The following is a 15,707-nucleotide window of genomic DNA, read 5'->3' as shown; positions in this document are numbered from 1 at the left end:
AATCTGCAATGCCAATTATAGATTTATCATGGTGGATGTGGGTTCTCTTGGAAGTGCAAGTGATGGTGGAATTTTTTCACAATATGCTTTTTTAAGGAGCTTCTGGAAAAGGGTCATTTAAACATCCCTCCTCAGAGGAATTGGAAAATACCACTTTTAAAATGCCCTATGTCTTAGTAGCAGATGAAGCCTTCCCCTACAAAAAAATATATATTTCGACCCTTTGGAGGCACCAATCTTTCTGTGAGAGAAAGAATATTTAATTATAGACTTTCCAGAGCTCGTAGGACTATTGAAAACGCCTTCGGAATCTTGGTTTGCTAGATGGCGAATTTTTAAAACCACCATAATTGCAGACCCTCAAATGTGGATACCATAGTCAAGGCATGTGTTGTTTTACACAACTATTGCTTATCAAAAGCCAAAAATATAATCCAGCAGGTTACACTGACAATGGAGATCAGAACGATGGCATTTGGCGAGAGGAAACCACTCCACTTAGATCAGTTGGTAGACTAGCCAACAATAATGCGGTACGATACCTCTACCAACTGAGAAATAGTGTAGCAGACTATTTCGTCTCTGAGGTTGGTGAATTGCCTTGGCAGTACGACCATGTACTCAATAGAGGTACTGTTTTGCTGCAAATTAACTTTATATTTCCATATTAAGTTTTTGTTTACCTTATAGATAATGGATTGTTTTTAATTTGGCTTTGAATATATACAGTATCTCCATGGAAAGATGTTCAAGAGGTAAAATGGACTAAAAATTTCATTTTTCATTGCAATTTTTAGTCCTTTTCACCTTCTGGGACCTCTATCCGTGGACATACTGTAGATAATTTTGATTTTTGTATTTTTAAATTTTTGAATTTTTTAAACTACCTATCTACTTAAAATAATTAAAACCATTTTTCACATACTTTTGTTTTATTTATTATACATATATAATTTATTATCTTTTATAAAAACAACATTTCAAAAATATTAACCTGCAGAAACATGCATGCTAAAAACGAAAAACGGCTATGCCAACAGTGTCTACCTGTATTCTTATATTACTAAGTATATTACAAAATCACAGGCCTTCAGTCTTATTATAGAAATATTAAATTAGATGTATGGACAACACAAATAAAAATTCTTATGAATAAAAAAACCAAACTCAAAACTTATGTATGTATAGCATGTCCCAGTGACATCTTACCACATATTATCTGTGATCTTACCAAATAGGAAAAAGTTTATTACTAATTTCACAGTAAAATGTCACTGGGACACGCTGTATATACTTAATATAGGTAACATCAAAACTTAAAATATTGTAAACTCACCGGCAAAAAAAACCGGCCACTAAAAACTAGACCCAATTTCAAAGTCGGATTTCTCATGAACCGCTCATTCGATTTTGATGATTTTTTCTTTTAAATTGTAAATTAATTCCTTTTTAACGGATGCTGCGTCAGAAATTTTTATTCCGAATTTATTTTGAGCATATACAGGGCACAACAATAAGACGAAGTTTTTTGCCCGAACTTTGTAACACCCTGTAGGGTGCAGCAGCGGTAGTAGCTATTGCCAAATTAAATCACATTATAGCCTCATCTTTTGTGAGCAAAAATTATTTTATATTTTAGAAAGTTTGGCGTAGAATTTTGAACATCCTGTATGATTTACGATTTTCATATTTATAACAAAGTAAGTACAGACCATATAAAGTAAATACCTAAAATAGTCTTGATTTCAGAACAGTTCTTGTATTTTTAATAATTTTTTTAAGAAGGGCTGAAAAATATATATTTTTGATTTATTTTTTAATATCTCTGAAACTATCGAAATTTATTTATTCATATCTTAGGGTTATGTAAAGTGATCTGAAAGAAAGCCAAAAATGCAATAATATACAGGGTGTTCCATTTAAAAAAAAATAATCCAGGTCCACTCACACTTTTTTGAGCCACCCTATAGAAGTTAAAATATTTTCGTGAAATACATCCTGGTATATACTTTAGGTTTGCATAAACAAAATTCTCAAGTTTTTTATTCTAGGATGTAGCTCCTAAGCACTATTGCCGGACCCTGTATATTATACTTATTGTTACTAAACTTAATCTTCCAAAATCTCCATAATCCTCAGTCTTTTTTTGTTTGGCAATTTCAGATGACATCTCATCAAGCCTGATAGAGACAAATTTCCCAAAGGCTGCATTTATAGGACCCACAGTGCTGTTCATATTGCTAACTATTGTTTTAGCCAACCCAACAATTTCATTTATTTCAGATCCATTTGCCTGGACTTTTCTTTTCGGAAGTGTCCTGTTAGATATATTATTTTTTAAATCAACATTTAGTTAGAAATTTGTACTCCGAATAGGTACCTATTCCATCTTCTAGTGCTAGCTTACTCTTTTCTGTCTCCTTTACCACTTGTTCTTTTTCGATAGTATTTTCACTCTCTTCTACAAGTTGAGAGTCTTGAGCCTGAGATTGAGTTTCGGCACAAGAGCTGACAATTGTGGACATGCTGTCCCATACTGTAGAGGTGCTAGTAGAGGCAGTTGCGCAGGTACTTGGCCGAGAAATCGGTAATTTTACGTTCGAGACTGTTCTAAAAATAATAAAATATATTTAGGTATGTACTAAATAATTTCAATAATTATTTTGTGTACCTTCTCTGTACCCTGCACGAATCATAAAACTGCATGGCCTGCATATAAGGCCAAGGCCTAGCAAGGCCACCTTGTGAACCAGATGGTTCAGCTTTTTTCTTCCTAACATATGTATCCCGAAGGTTTCCATATCCGTTTGGCTTCTTCAACTAAAAATAAGTATACATTATAATACTAGTTATTAGTATATTGGTGTTATTATGTAACTAGTCTTTTATTTAGTATGTTTCTTACATAAAATATGTTACCTGATATGTCCATAGCGGTGCCTATTTCCCTCCAGCTATTTTCTTTTTCTGACCATCTTTATAGTCTTTATGTTTGATGTCGTATAAGTGTTTAAATCCTTCTACTAGGGAAAGAAAAGGTGTATATCTATAAAAAATAATATATAAAATTTATAATTATATCTTTCTGCACATTGTTTAGTATACATACCAACTCTAGTGTCTTCCAAGACCTCCATTTTCACAGTTCACAACAATAGGCACCAATAACAAAATAGAAACACCTACAAAAGTACTAAATTTTAATATAAATCACCTTTTCCTGCATTTTCTAAAGAAAATTTCGAAAATTCATACCTACTTTCAAAGAAACTGAAACAATTGTGAGGTTATGTTATGATCGCTCGAATCGCCGCCACCGCATTTTTTTTTTAAATAGAGGCGCTAAAAAGTCATTTCTATTGGCTATTACTAACGTTTCAAGGTCAACGTTCCTGTCGAAGTTAAAAGTTGGTTAACTTTTGGACGTAAAACGTCAACCGCAACAACAACCGAAAAATTTATAATCAACAAAACATCCTGCGTATAAACGAACTTTTCACCGACCGTAACGTCGGGCGTCGAACCGCAACGTTTTCAATCTATAATTGGGGCTTTACTAGTGAAAAGTTATTTCATTAGTTCCCTCGATTTTGACCGAGATCTACCGCACGCTACACGACCAACTATTTTACAGTCTTTTTCGATAAATCGCAATAGTGTCACTGTTAATTTAAGTTTTGCCACAATTTCCTTTTAGATTTACTACTTCTAATCAACTACAAGTTGTAGAATAGATAATAATTAACATAAAATAATCTCAGTAAAGACTGACATAACCACAAAATTTCAAATCAAATTCAAACAGAACTCTCAAGGATCCCCACCTCCGTCTACCATGCATGAATACATGAATAGCATTATACTCCTTCCTTAATCTTTTTATTCAAACTTGTAAACACTATGTTGTATGATAATTATGACAATAAGAACATTCTTTTTGCTATGATTCTATTTAGTTGTATTTAATGTCCGTTAATGTGTCAAAGCATCATTCAGTATTGAATCAACTATTTCGATCACTAAAACTTACACAATATTTTTTTTTTCGCAGATACCATTTTACCCAGTAGTAAAAAAAGACTTGACATTCATCCACTTAGGTAACGATTCCCACGTCGAAGGCCTAATAAATTTTGAGAAACTTCGAATGATCGCTAAGGAAGTCCGATCGCTGAGTAACATGTGCAGCAGTCCCTACGATCTTTTGACAATGCTCGAGCTGGGCGGCCAACCGGCTAGTAATGCCATGGTGGCGTTAAATCAAATGACGACTGCCACGTCTCAATATCATACTCAGGGTAAGACAAGTAAAAAGGAAGATCGATAGTGTATTCATTTAATTACTTACTATAGCCTCAATATGTGTTGTACCAGGTCAAGCCACGGTCAAACGACGTAAAAAATCCACGGCTGCTCCCAATCCTAAGAAAATGTTTGAGGAGTCTCAGATGGTGAGGCGCGTCAAAGCCTATTTAAATAACCTTCATGTGGAAACGGATGAACTGAAACTACACGAAATGTCTATAGAGTGTGAAGGTAAGTTTTGTAGATTGGTGAAGTCAGGAGAATTCTATATGTTTTTATGGGCATATTGTAAAAGGAATACAGTAATCGCAAAACATTTTCCGATGCACGTCATCAATCATATCGAAATTGACACTAAAGCCTATAAATCTGAGTAAATAAAATTTTGGTAAAAACGATTAAATTTGTTGTATAATTTAAGATACCGAGCAGCTATTCATTTTACATATATAACATATATTTTATTCAGATTAAAGCTGCAAAAATTAGTTTATACCGATTTTTATTTTTATTATCGCAAATCGATATGTTGGTCACATTGCGCCGCGATCAGCAACGTTGTCGTTTATTATTCGACAATTATCATAATTACAGCTGAGGGTTGGAACCTTTGGTCTTACACAGCAAAATAAAACACTAAATCACCACAATACACCAAAACACTTTTCCTTTTACACTGGACGCGCGTTTCGCTAACCATGTTAGCATGATCAGCAGTTGATTATAAACTAAAATACAATCTACAATTGGAGCGTTTATATAGTCGCTCAGTGGGCACAGAGTGGGCGTGGCAAGATCTAGCCAACCGAGTCAGAACCCACCGAGCGTAACAGTTAGATTTCCGCCACTAGAGTAGTATGAACAAAGAACTTGAAGGAATTGGACCGTTGTCTCTGGTCATACTATCTTTACATTTATTAATTCTGATGCTTTCATATGCATACATGGTTAGCGAAACGCGCGTCCAGTGTAAAAGTAAAAGTGTTTTGGTGTATTGTGGTGATTTAGTGTTTTATTTTGCAATTATCATAATGTCAATCATTATTTTGTATAATATCGTGTTGTTGTTGAATCTTTGGGAGTAATTCTCGTTTTTTTAAAAGGTGTACTTTTAGGCACAAACAGTTCTTTTAAGAACTAAATTTTGGAGTTTTTGTTTTGTGTGTTGAAAATATGCAGAAGCATTTAAGCAGTCGAAGCAAAGATCTTGTAGCTTTCCTGATAAACGAGAACGTGACAATAAAAGCCCTTTATTACCCTTGACTGCAGTCAGAAAAGTAAGTCCGATTGGTAAGCACATTATACCACTTTCAAAGTTATTTCTACTTATCTCAGATTACAGTTGAGGGTTGGAACCTTTGGTGTTGCACAGCAAAATAAAACAGGAATAAGAAATTAAGAATCGTCTCATAAATCCATCACTATTTGGCAGCACAGTCGCTATCGCTTGTCACTCAAAGTTGATCACGTGCATCGGAAATTGTTTTGCGATTACATTACTCTTAAAAAAAATTGAAGGACATACTTTGGTCTTAGTCTTTTTAGCGATATTTCAAAGGTGTATAGAAATGTTCTAGAACACTTTTGTTATTCTGATACATTATACAGACATGTTTAAAGTCTGTCCAATGGGTCAGGGAAGATTTCGACAGACAACATCCAAAAAATTACTTAAATTAATTATTTACATGTGCATTAAAATGACAGACAAAACTGTCACTCTGTCATGTATCTTTTCTTTGGTCAGACTATATCCTAAATCGATGATCTGGATTTTAAGGAGGATACCCTATAGGAAATTCAATCATGATAAACAGAGATAAGAATTGGGCTGATGAATTTCTTTTACGTAGTTTTGCTGGATTTTAATAAAATTATAAAACGGGCTAAGAAGTCGTTTTGATGAGTATTTCAGCTAGAGTTAAAATGAATACCTTACATAATATTTTACGATGCATCTCTTTGTGTCTTTGTTCATAAACTGGTTATAACTACAAGTCAACCAAAGGTTGTCCAACGACAGTGACAGTTGTCTGTAATTTTAGTTAACAGGTAAATAAGGTGCCTAAAGAATACAAGGACCAATAACACCCAAGACAAAATTGTTACCATGCCTCCAAACAGTGCCGCGCCACATTTTTTTCTTAACTTAGTTGCTTGAAGAGATATCTATATTATTGATAAATTTTTTGACTACGCCTATGGTGTATGCTGCTTATTTTGTTTGTACCATACTAATTAATTAAAAAACGTATTAAAATGTTAACAAAAGGTAAAAAAAAACTAGTATCAACGTATAGCACATATCAAGTACATATAATATCAGAAATATCATCAATCAATAATATCATCAATCAATTCAGTAAGAAAACGCTAAAAAGATGAAGTGGACTGTTTATTTACCTATGAAACGTAAATCCTGGCTCTTTCTTATCATTGCGGCTTTTACACTTGAAAGCTGAACACATCACCGTTGTAACAAAGTTTATACGAGCTTCACTACACACAACAAACTATTAAAAGTCCCTAAAATTGTCGCTGTTGACGAGCTAGTAACTCATCCGTAGGCTCCAAAATGATGGCGTCTAACAGCACAAATTCTGCTCCAGGCCGTTCATGGGAGTTATGCGTCCTTGTATTCTTTAGTTATGGAGGTAGATTGTATTTTCTTTCATTTTTGGATGTCGTCTGACGAAATATTTCTTGGTTTGTTGTGAATATTGTTCTGTAAACTTTTCACTTTTATCTAAATGGATCTAAATGTATGAGTGAATATTTTATTTTTATGAAGATATTGACCTAAGCTATTTCTTCAGGTAACTCTGCGGGTAGCGGTGGCTTTTCGGGTCCAGGAAGCCAGAGGTCTAAAAGACATGCTTCGCCGGCGCCATCTACAACTAGCAGTACAAGTAGTGCAAGCGACGAAAGAAAACCTACTCCCAAATTCGGTATGTTTTGCATTTGGTTACTTTGCTTTTTATTAATTTATGACAGCATGAATAAAAAACAATATTAAGTCATGCAACAAATATATTATTTTAATCAGGTCTATACACGTATCAATCTTAATAGGCAAATGTTGATGTTTAATGTAGTTTATACTATTTTTTTGGTAATTATATTTGTGCATGATTATAGAAAAAAATATATATTTTGTCTGATATGATGAAATTGATATCAGATCACGATAGGGCTATTTACAATGATTTTTTCGTCTACGTTATATATTTCCATACTGTGTTTGCACACGTGCATTTTTTAGCGTATTAAAAAGTCGTTGATTATAATATGCTTGATAGAATTTTTAAAGTTTTATTCTAACTTCAAGTTTACAAGTTGATTTGGACAGTAATTTAAATTATAGCTGCTTATGTTAATTATATTTTTTTGTTTCTGTTTAAAAATGTACCAGTCAAAATTAGGCTTCAACTTGAAAAAATTGAAATATTATTTTCGTTATGTTTCCTTGTTATAAAATAGTAATAATTAGGTGAGGTATAGTTGTTTTTATAAAATAAAGACGTTAAGATTTTTTATAGGCATAAACGAATTCAAATTCTATAAATTAAAAGCTCAAACGCACTGACAAGCAGGTCGCAGCGACCAGCCAACTGTCAAGGCATTAAATGAAAATAATAAAAAAATGTAAATCAAGCGGTCGCAGCTTGGTCGCAGTAATACCATTAAATCAAATGCTGGTCGCTACGACTTGGTCGTCAGTGTGCTTGAGCTCTAAGGGAATATACATATATTTAACCTTGCATTGTATTAAAAAAGCAAAAGTTTTAACAGCCGTATTTAACGTGCATTTTTTGCGTGAAGCTTGCCAGGTGGGCTAAACCTGGAAACCGGTAGATAGATGGGTACTTTACTTGACTTGACAAGCTTTAATCAGAAAATTCATCCACAAGCTAGTGTACGGCTCTTAAAACTGTTGTTTTTTTTTATCATAGTCCTTGCTGAAGATCATCTAATGTGTAGCTACTATAGCATTATTAAACTTTATCACACTTCATATCATATCTAAAATGTCTCTAACATATTTCTCCACATGAGATACGTTCTTACCTCTTATTCTTTTTTTCTTCTGTATATAGATGCAGCCAATTAATTCACATTTTAAAAATATTAATATTTTTACAAGATATATATATAAGTTTTATTTTAACTTTTTTAATCAAAATCAATTCATTTTTATTTTTTGAAAAAAGATTTTAAGAAAAGGCGCTTCTTATGGCTGCTGACAGCCAATATGTTTTGTATTATTTAGTTTACTTTCGTGATATTTCAGTTTTATTTGAAAATTATATGCAATATTTGTTTTGTAATAATTATTATTCACTTGCATTATTTACATAAGTCATATAAGTGTTTTTTAAACACAGGGTAATTGACAGAGCAGATAATTGTAGTTATATAACTATTTCTCTATTATACTATAATACTAACTATATTTCTATACTGGGTGCGTCTCAAAAGTGCCTCAATCCTATAACTTTTTTATTTTTTTCAGATAAAAAAAACGCGATTTGGTATGTTAGAATATCACATAAATTAGGATTGATTGACGTATTCAATTGTTTTCGGTCACTTTCTGTTTCACCGGAAATGACTACAACTTTTGTTTTTTAAATAGCATCCTCGGTATTTTTTTTTACTTTATTCGATAGAAAATGACATTGTGAATAGAATTACATATCATATGTCAACTTTTGACATTTTTACATATGGTTTATTTGAAATTGTAACATGCGGTTCATAACGACAATTTGACTCGAAATACCAAGTATGTGGTACCAAATAATTCGTAAAAAAATGCTTTTTTTAAATATGCTAATGAGCCACCCTCGTTCCATTTGCAAAAATTGAGATATGATTAAAAATACAATTTGGGCATCTTTTAACTGGCCCACTAGGATAAGACACTAAAAACATTAGACGATCAGATTTATTATTCAAAGGCTCCTTGATTAAACATTAATGTTTTTAACACAGCCGTGGCACTCTAGATTGAAATTTAAAAAAATATATCAAAAGTTGACATATGTTATATGATTTTATTCAGAGTGTCATTTTCTATCAAATAAAGTAAAAAAATACCGAGGATGCCATTTAAAAATCAAAAGTTGTTGTCATTTCTGGTGAAACAGGAAGTGACAGAAAACAATTGAAAACTTCAATCAATCCTAATTTATGTCATAAATACTAACATACAAAACCTCGTTTTTTATTTGAAAAAAAAATAAAAAAGTTATAGGGGTGAGCCACTTTTAAGACGCACCCGGTATAAATATACTGGACAAGTTTTTTTGCAGTAACAACATTTTAGCAATTTAATAAGGCATGTAAATCTGCTTAATCTACAAAAACTAATAAAACAGAAAAAATCCAAAGTTAGAAAAAAAGCATCCCATATATATTTTTGTTCTTAGTAAGTAAAATTCTTTTATATTTGTTTAAATCAGTTAGATAATTTACAAGATTTTTTTTAATTCTATACATATTGGTTATTTTTAATATTTTTCTAAAATTAACATGAATACAGTAGAAGAAATGTTAAGAAAAATTATATTTTGGGACGATCTTGTTTTGTTTAAGTTTTTGTCGTTATTCATTATAAAATCTACTTTACTGAAATGCAAGCATTAACATTTAAAAATATTACGACAACAAGAAAGTCACTAACGATACAGCCAGTAGTTTTTTAATATTAGTTTTCCTTAATAGTTAGTGATTATTGAAAAACATTGTTGTTATTTTAAACAACAGGTTCGGCTTCACCGCAAGCGGTTAGAAAGCTACTGGCATTGTCTGAACCGGCCAAAACTAGGCCCCATCAGTCTAAACAAGCGCCGACCCATAGCGTGCCTATTAACCAACCTAGTCCTGCTGTTCGAAGAGCCCCTAGTGCTACAGGTAACTAACATTATTAATTTTTAACATTCATAATAACTACATTATTTTATTCTTAATCATAGTTAGCTAATTCACTAAAAACGTTGTTTATTTGAATATACTATGTTAGAATTCTAAGGTTAGAATACTTCAAAAATTGAAATGGAACTCTATCTTTAACACTTTTTGATATTCTGATGGTTTTTTAGAGTTATTAAGATTGACTTAATGAATTAATTAGTATAATGATTTAATTTCGTTTTGTGCCTCTTTTATCTATAACTTTTTTGTTTTTGGAGATAGAACTTTCATTATGAAATTTAATTGTCGAGTTTATAGTGGAGTTTATGGCGTATTACCAAAAGTAATATACGTTGTCAAATGTCACATTCATTGATATAAGCTATTTTTTTAAAATAGGAAAATTTAATTAAAAACCCTAAAATTTGCTCTTTAGTATTATATGGATAAAAATAAAAAGTTATAGTCAGTTAAGCGGAACAAAATAAAATAAAAGCACTATATAATATCCCAAGTACAACTTTGACATACAGTGTGTCCAAGCATATTGGATACATATAGAAAAATTGTATTGTAAGATTTATTCTCAATTCTACTTCCTGTTAAACTTCAAATAAAGTACTCAATATTGACGTATTTCGTTTCGTGCGCAGGAGAGCCTCAATAGTAAGAAATCGCTCAAGTATAAGATGGTATAAGCAATCAATCGTGAACGATCTGGCCGCTAAGGGTGCCGTAAGTTTAAGGCAATCCAATTTGTTGAACCAGACCAACTACGGTCACTAGAGGATATTGCAAATCGTAGGGAAAATCATGTCGAACACGAGTCCACATCTGGTAGACGAGAACACGAACATATGCCCACCAAACATTATTTTGGAGAAAAGATAAAAATTCGCATCCCGACAAGAGAAAAATGGAAAAGCAACTGAGTAATGAAACTTTAGGAGGCACAGGTCTCTTAGGCATCTTCTCAGAGGAACTAGACATCCTACGATCACTAAGGCTATTGGATGGCTGTAATGTTCTACAAGCAGAGGTTTACGCTATAAAGGAAGCGGCCGGTTATATACGAGGGAAAATCGCTGATAGACCAATAGGAGATATCGTGATATACTCTGACAGCTTGAGCGCTTTAAGAAGCAATGTAATCAGTAAGATTGAAAACTGTGATGAACTGCCAAAAAGCAGTGTCCTTACTGCATCAAGGCGGGGCTGCTCTGTGCGGGGTGCCAGGCCACAACAATGTGGTGGCACAAATTAACTACAACAGATGCGAAAGAACACCGAATTACGCTTCAGGTTTCTGTGACCTTCAGAAAGAGTTCATAGACAATCCGCATCAATGTATAGTTTGGGTTATTATTTGTTTGGGTGAAAATAATCTGCACCAATATGTTCCATTTAGCGTGTGTCGCATTTAGCGCGTGTTCCAATAAGTCCATTTAGCGTGTGTCGCAATTTTCACACCTTAAAAAATTAGTTTTTTATAGCTATAGCAACTGCAGCGACTATGAAAAAAGCTGTGTGATTTTCATAGAAAATAAGGGCACCTGTAATTTATTTGAGAATGTTATAAATCGCTAAAAGAGGTTTCAAATCTCTTGGATTTCTATTAATATTAAATAAATTTGATTAAAAATTGAACTAAAATTGTTAGTATCATTAAAAACAATTCAAATTCAAAAATTGTATCAGTCAAATTCTCTCATTTAAGGTGAATATTAAAGTAAATATAAATACAGCTCATTCTAAGCTCTACTTATCTTTAAGAAAAATTTAAATCATTGTTGCAATTGGGCCTTAATGCCATTTCGAATGAACAATAGTATTAATAATGTACATTATAATAATAATAAATTTTATATCATAGTGTGTATTAAAACTACTAAAACACTTTTAAATTGGTATTATATTAACAACTTTTGTTTTTTAATCCAAAAAAAAGTTACCAATTTTCTCAATCAAAATATTTGTGGTCCTGAAAAGGACCTTCGTTTTCCCATGTTCGTCAAGGTAGGTAATGGGTAAACGGTAAAAAAACAGGATAATGAAATTTAAAAAATTACAAAAATTGTTCAAAAGTGCCTCCCTCTTGCATTAAACAATAACCCAAACGATCATAAAATCCCCTCCTCACATTGGATAACATATCAGGGATGACAGTGTCAAAGGCATTAAATATTTTCTGCCTTAACTGCTCCAAGTTTTGAATTTCTTCATGGCCGTAAATTTTAGATTTTATGTACCCCCATAAAAAGAAATCATTCACCGAGAAGTCAGGTGAAATTAAACGTCAGTCTAAACAAAATTGTAATTTTTGAAAACTTGTCAAAATTTGGAAACACGCTAAATGGACTTGATTTTCCTATGTCTCGAAGTCTGTGGACTTTTCTGTATAATCTCAGAGTAATTTAATAGATTGCTCATCATATTATATCAGCTCGTAGGAGATTAGAAAAAAAAAGATATTTATAGTATAAAAAATAATTTATTTAACAAAATTTAATTAAAGATGTGACAAAATAGTTACATTTCTATTGGTTCTATCGGACTTTTTGCGACTATATAAATCTTTATTTTTTGTAAACTTTAATGCATAAAATATTTTCAATCTAATAAATAATTTAATGATGTAAATAAGAGGAAATTTCTCACATGGGTGGTCAAATTCTATAGTTTTTATTATATCAAACAGCCTCTGAATGTTTTCTTCAGTGCAAAACTCATCAAAATTTAATATAAATAATTTTTCCAGCCTGTAAATAAAATGAACAAATTTTTCCACTTTCATGATCAAAGGGTTTTAAATGGGTAAAAAAATTCGAGTTATCCAGAGATTCGGATTCTTTTGCAAATTTTAGACAAATATCACATTGATGTATTTGAAGACCCTTTTTAATGATGCAGTCAAACATAATTAAAGGCATTTTGAGTTGAAAAGATTTCTCAGAGGCTGTTTGATATAATGAAAACTATAAAATTTGACCACCCATGTGAGAAATTTCCTCTTATTTACATCATTAAATGATTTATTAGATTGAAAATACTTTATGTATTAAAGTTTACAAATAAAGATTTATATAGTCGAAAAAAGTCCGATAGTACCAATAGAAAGGTAACTATTTTGTCACATTTTTATTAAATTTTGTTAAATAAATTAATTTTTTATACTATAAATATCTTTTTTTCCCTTATAAATAAACACATTTGCATCCCATTTTAAATAAGATATACAAATTACCAAAACTTAGAAATAACAGTTCAAAAGTTCAACAAAAATCCTACACGCGTTTTTAAAAAGAAACATATAACCACGCACTATGTCATTTCAGCAAGCGAATACGACACAGCATAGGTTTCCGGACTAAACGACTGGTGTATTTACACCACTCAATAGGCGTGTCGAATTTGTGGTGGTTGGCAACAAGAAGCAGACAGACTCGCCAAAGAGGGTTCCAGGGGAAAGGCCGTGGCAGATGACTCACCATTTGTGACAATTAACACACTGGAGGAAGCTATAGGAACTATACCATCAAGGCAAGCAGCAAGAGACGTGTCAAGACCGTGAGGACTGCACTACAGCTCGGAGACTGTGGCCAGTGGTAGATAGCAAAAAGACAAAACAACTATTACAGCAAAAAAAGAACCTAATACGCATAGTTGTAGGTGTCATAACTGGTAACTGCCCCACGGGGATAAACCTCGTGAGAGGAAGATTTGGTACAATAATACAGGGGGTATTGCAATGGGCCCAAGGCCTCCGAGTGGATCTCAACAGGATCCCAAACCCCAGCAACCTAACCTAACCTAAGGTTGTATAAAGTTTCAAAATACCTTAAAAACTTACTCAAAAAGTACAAGTTTATATTTAATTAGTATCTTTCGTCGCCGATCAACCCAGCGAAAAATTAAAGTAATTAATAATAGAGCTGAAATAATCGATTTTTTGGGGCCATTGTAGAAAAACGCAGAATCAAAATATCGTACCCTGGCGTACTTTTGAAATTCGTTTCAACACCATACGCACATATTTTTAGCGATAATTTATTTGTGTGTATAGAAATACATACATAAACAAATACATGTTGCATTCAATGAAATACAGGGTTATAAAAATTTTAAATACGATATCTACTTTTCAACTTTTTTATGTAACTTTTTTTAATTATTTGAAAACAACTATTTTACTTTTATATGTATTTCATATTTTTGAGCTCCCTTGTATACGAAATGAAAAACTTTGTATTCAGTAGTTTATTTGGCGTTTGACAGGATGCAGAGACTTTTATCAAGAATAAAAGTTTCCGAGAAACTTTTTTCGTTTGTGTGCAATGTTCTAGAGCAATACAATTATTAATACATTTATTCTGTAGGGAGTTACTCGAGTTATGGATCGCACAGTTCTAGCAGCTCGGGAGCTGGCGGTCGAGCAATGCACGAGCGGTCTCACTCAGACACGCCGACGCCACTGCCTTCGGTCGCTTTATCGGCCGAAAGCAGTAGCGTAACATCCCTGAGCAACTTGCCATTAAGGAAAACGTTAACGTCAGGTAGGTTCTACAATGTATTTATCAGGTAGATAAAGACAGATTCGATATAAAGGCAAACATTTTATATTTACGACAGCAGATATAATTAATTAAAATGAACATTATATAGTCTATAAAATGAATAACTTTGAATTTTGACCGTTATTTTTTACCAACATGGCAAATATAAAATCCCTCTGTCAAAAAAGTTACTTATATTATTTAAATTGAGTGCCTGAACGAATCAGATAGGTAACTCTTTTTACTTTCGTGAAATAGAAAAGGAAAATAATAAAACAAGTGACGGTTCTTCCTCTTCTTGCAAAAATCAACACGAAATGTTATTAAATGTCATCAGCTTTTGACATTTCTAAATATTAGACCAATGTCGCCTCTAATAGAACAGCCACGGAACGAGATTTATGACGTCACGCTAGTTAGATACTACGGATTAATAAATATGTTGTAGAATACATGGAAAACATAATTATTCCTCGTATTTGAGAAATCTCCCAAATGATATAGTTTACATGAAATATACATAATATACAGTTAAGAAATACAATATAATATATACCTATTTATAGTAATAAATACTTTGGCAAATAAACTATGAACCATACAAATGCACAGTGGCGGATACAGAGGGGGAGCCCTTGGGGCCCGGGCCCCCCTAAAACCTGTAAATTGTGTTAAATATTAGACTTTTGGGTTAAAAATAGCGCCCTAGAAAGCATATTCTATATTACATTTTCTTTTGGGCCCCCCTAAAATAAATTCCTGTATCCGCCCCTGCAAATGCAGCAAATGTTTTACAATATACAAATAATGAATAGGTGGTACATAAGATAATGGGTAAAATGTAAAATATATTTTAAATTTTGGGGTTTGAAAATCGATCTAATTTGACAAAAAACATTCAATATCTACTAATAGTGATGTACTATTATTTGC

General features: G+C 32.4%; 1 protein-coding gene across 14 annotated transcripts in view; it reads left to right on the top strand.

Annotated features, from left to right (window-relative positions):
- LOC115879850 (rap guanine nucleotide exchange factor 2) overlaps nt 1–15,707 on the top strand; it is a 329,414-nt gene that overhangs the window by 298,302 nt on the left and 15,405 nt on the right. For 11 of the 14 annotated variants that reach the window (XM_030896859.1, XM_030896854.1, XM_030896856.1 and 8 more), the window contains 5 exons: nt 4,052–4,298; nt 4,354–4,536; nt 7,122–7,253; nt 10,075–10,221; nt 14,598–14,774. In XM_030896859.1, the coding sequence (XP_030752719.1) occupies nt 4,052–4,298; nt 4,354–4,536; nt 7,122–7,253; nt 10,075–10,221; nt 14,598–14,774 (886 nt within the window). The remainder of the gene's footprint in view (nt 1–4,051; nt 4,299–4,353; nt 4,537–7,121; nt 7,254–10,074; nt 10,222–14,597; nt 14,775–15,707) is intronic. The other 3 variants (XM_030896864.1, XM_030896851.1, XM_030896855.1) reach the window with 2 other exon arrangements.

The sequence above is a fragment of the Sitophilus oryzae genome, unplaced genomic scaffold (assembly GCF_002938485.1).
Source record: "Sitophilus oryzae breed Bouriz unplaced genomic scaffold, Soryzae_2.0 scaffold_158_pilon_pilon, whole genome shotgun sequence".
NCBI lineage: Eukaryota > Metazoa > Arthropoda > Insecta > Coleoptera > Curculionidae > Sitophilus > Sitophilus oryzae.
The sequence above is the reverse complement of the archived record's forward strand: the minus strand, read 5'-3'. Positions and strand labels throughout refer to the sequence as shown.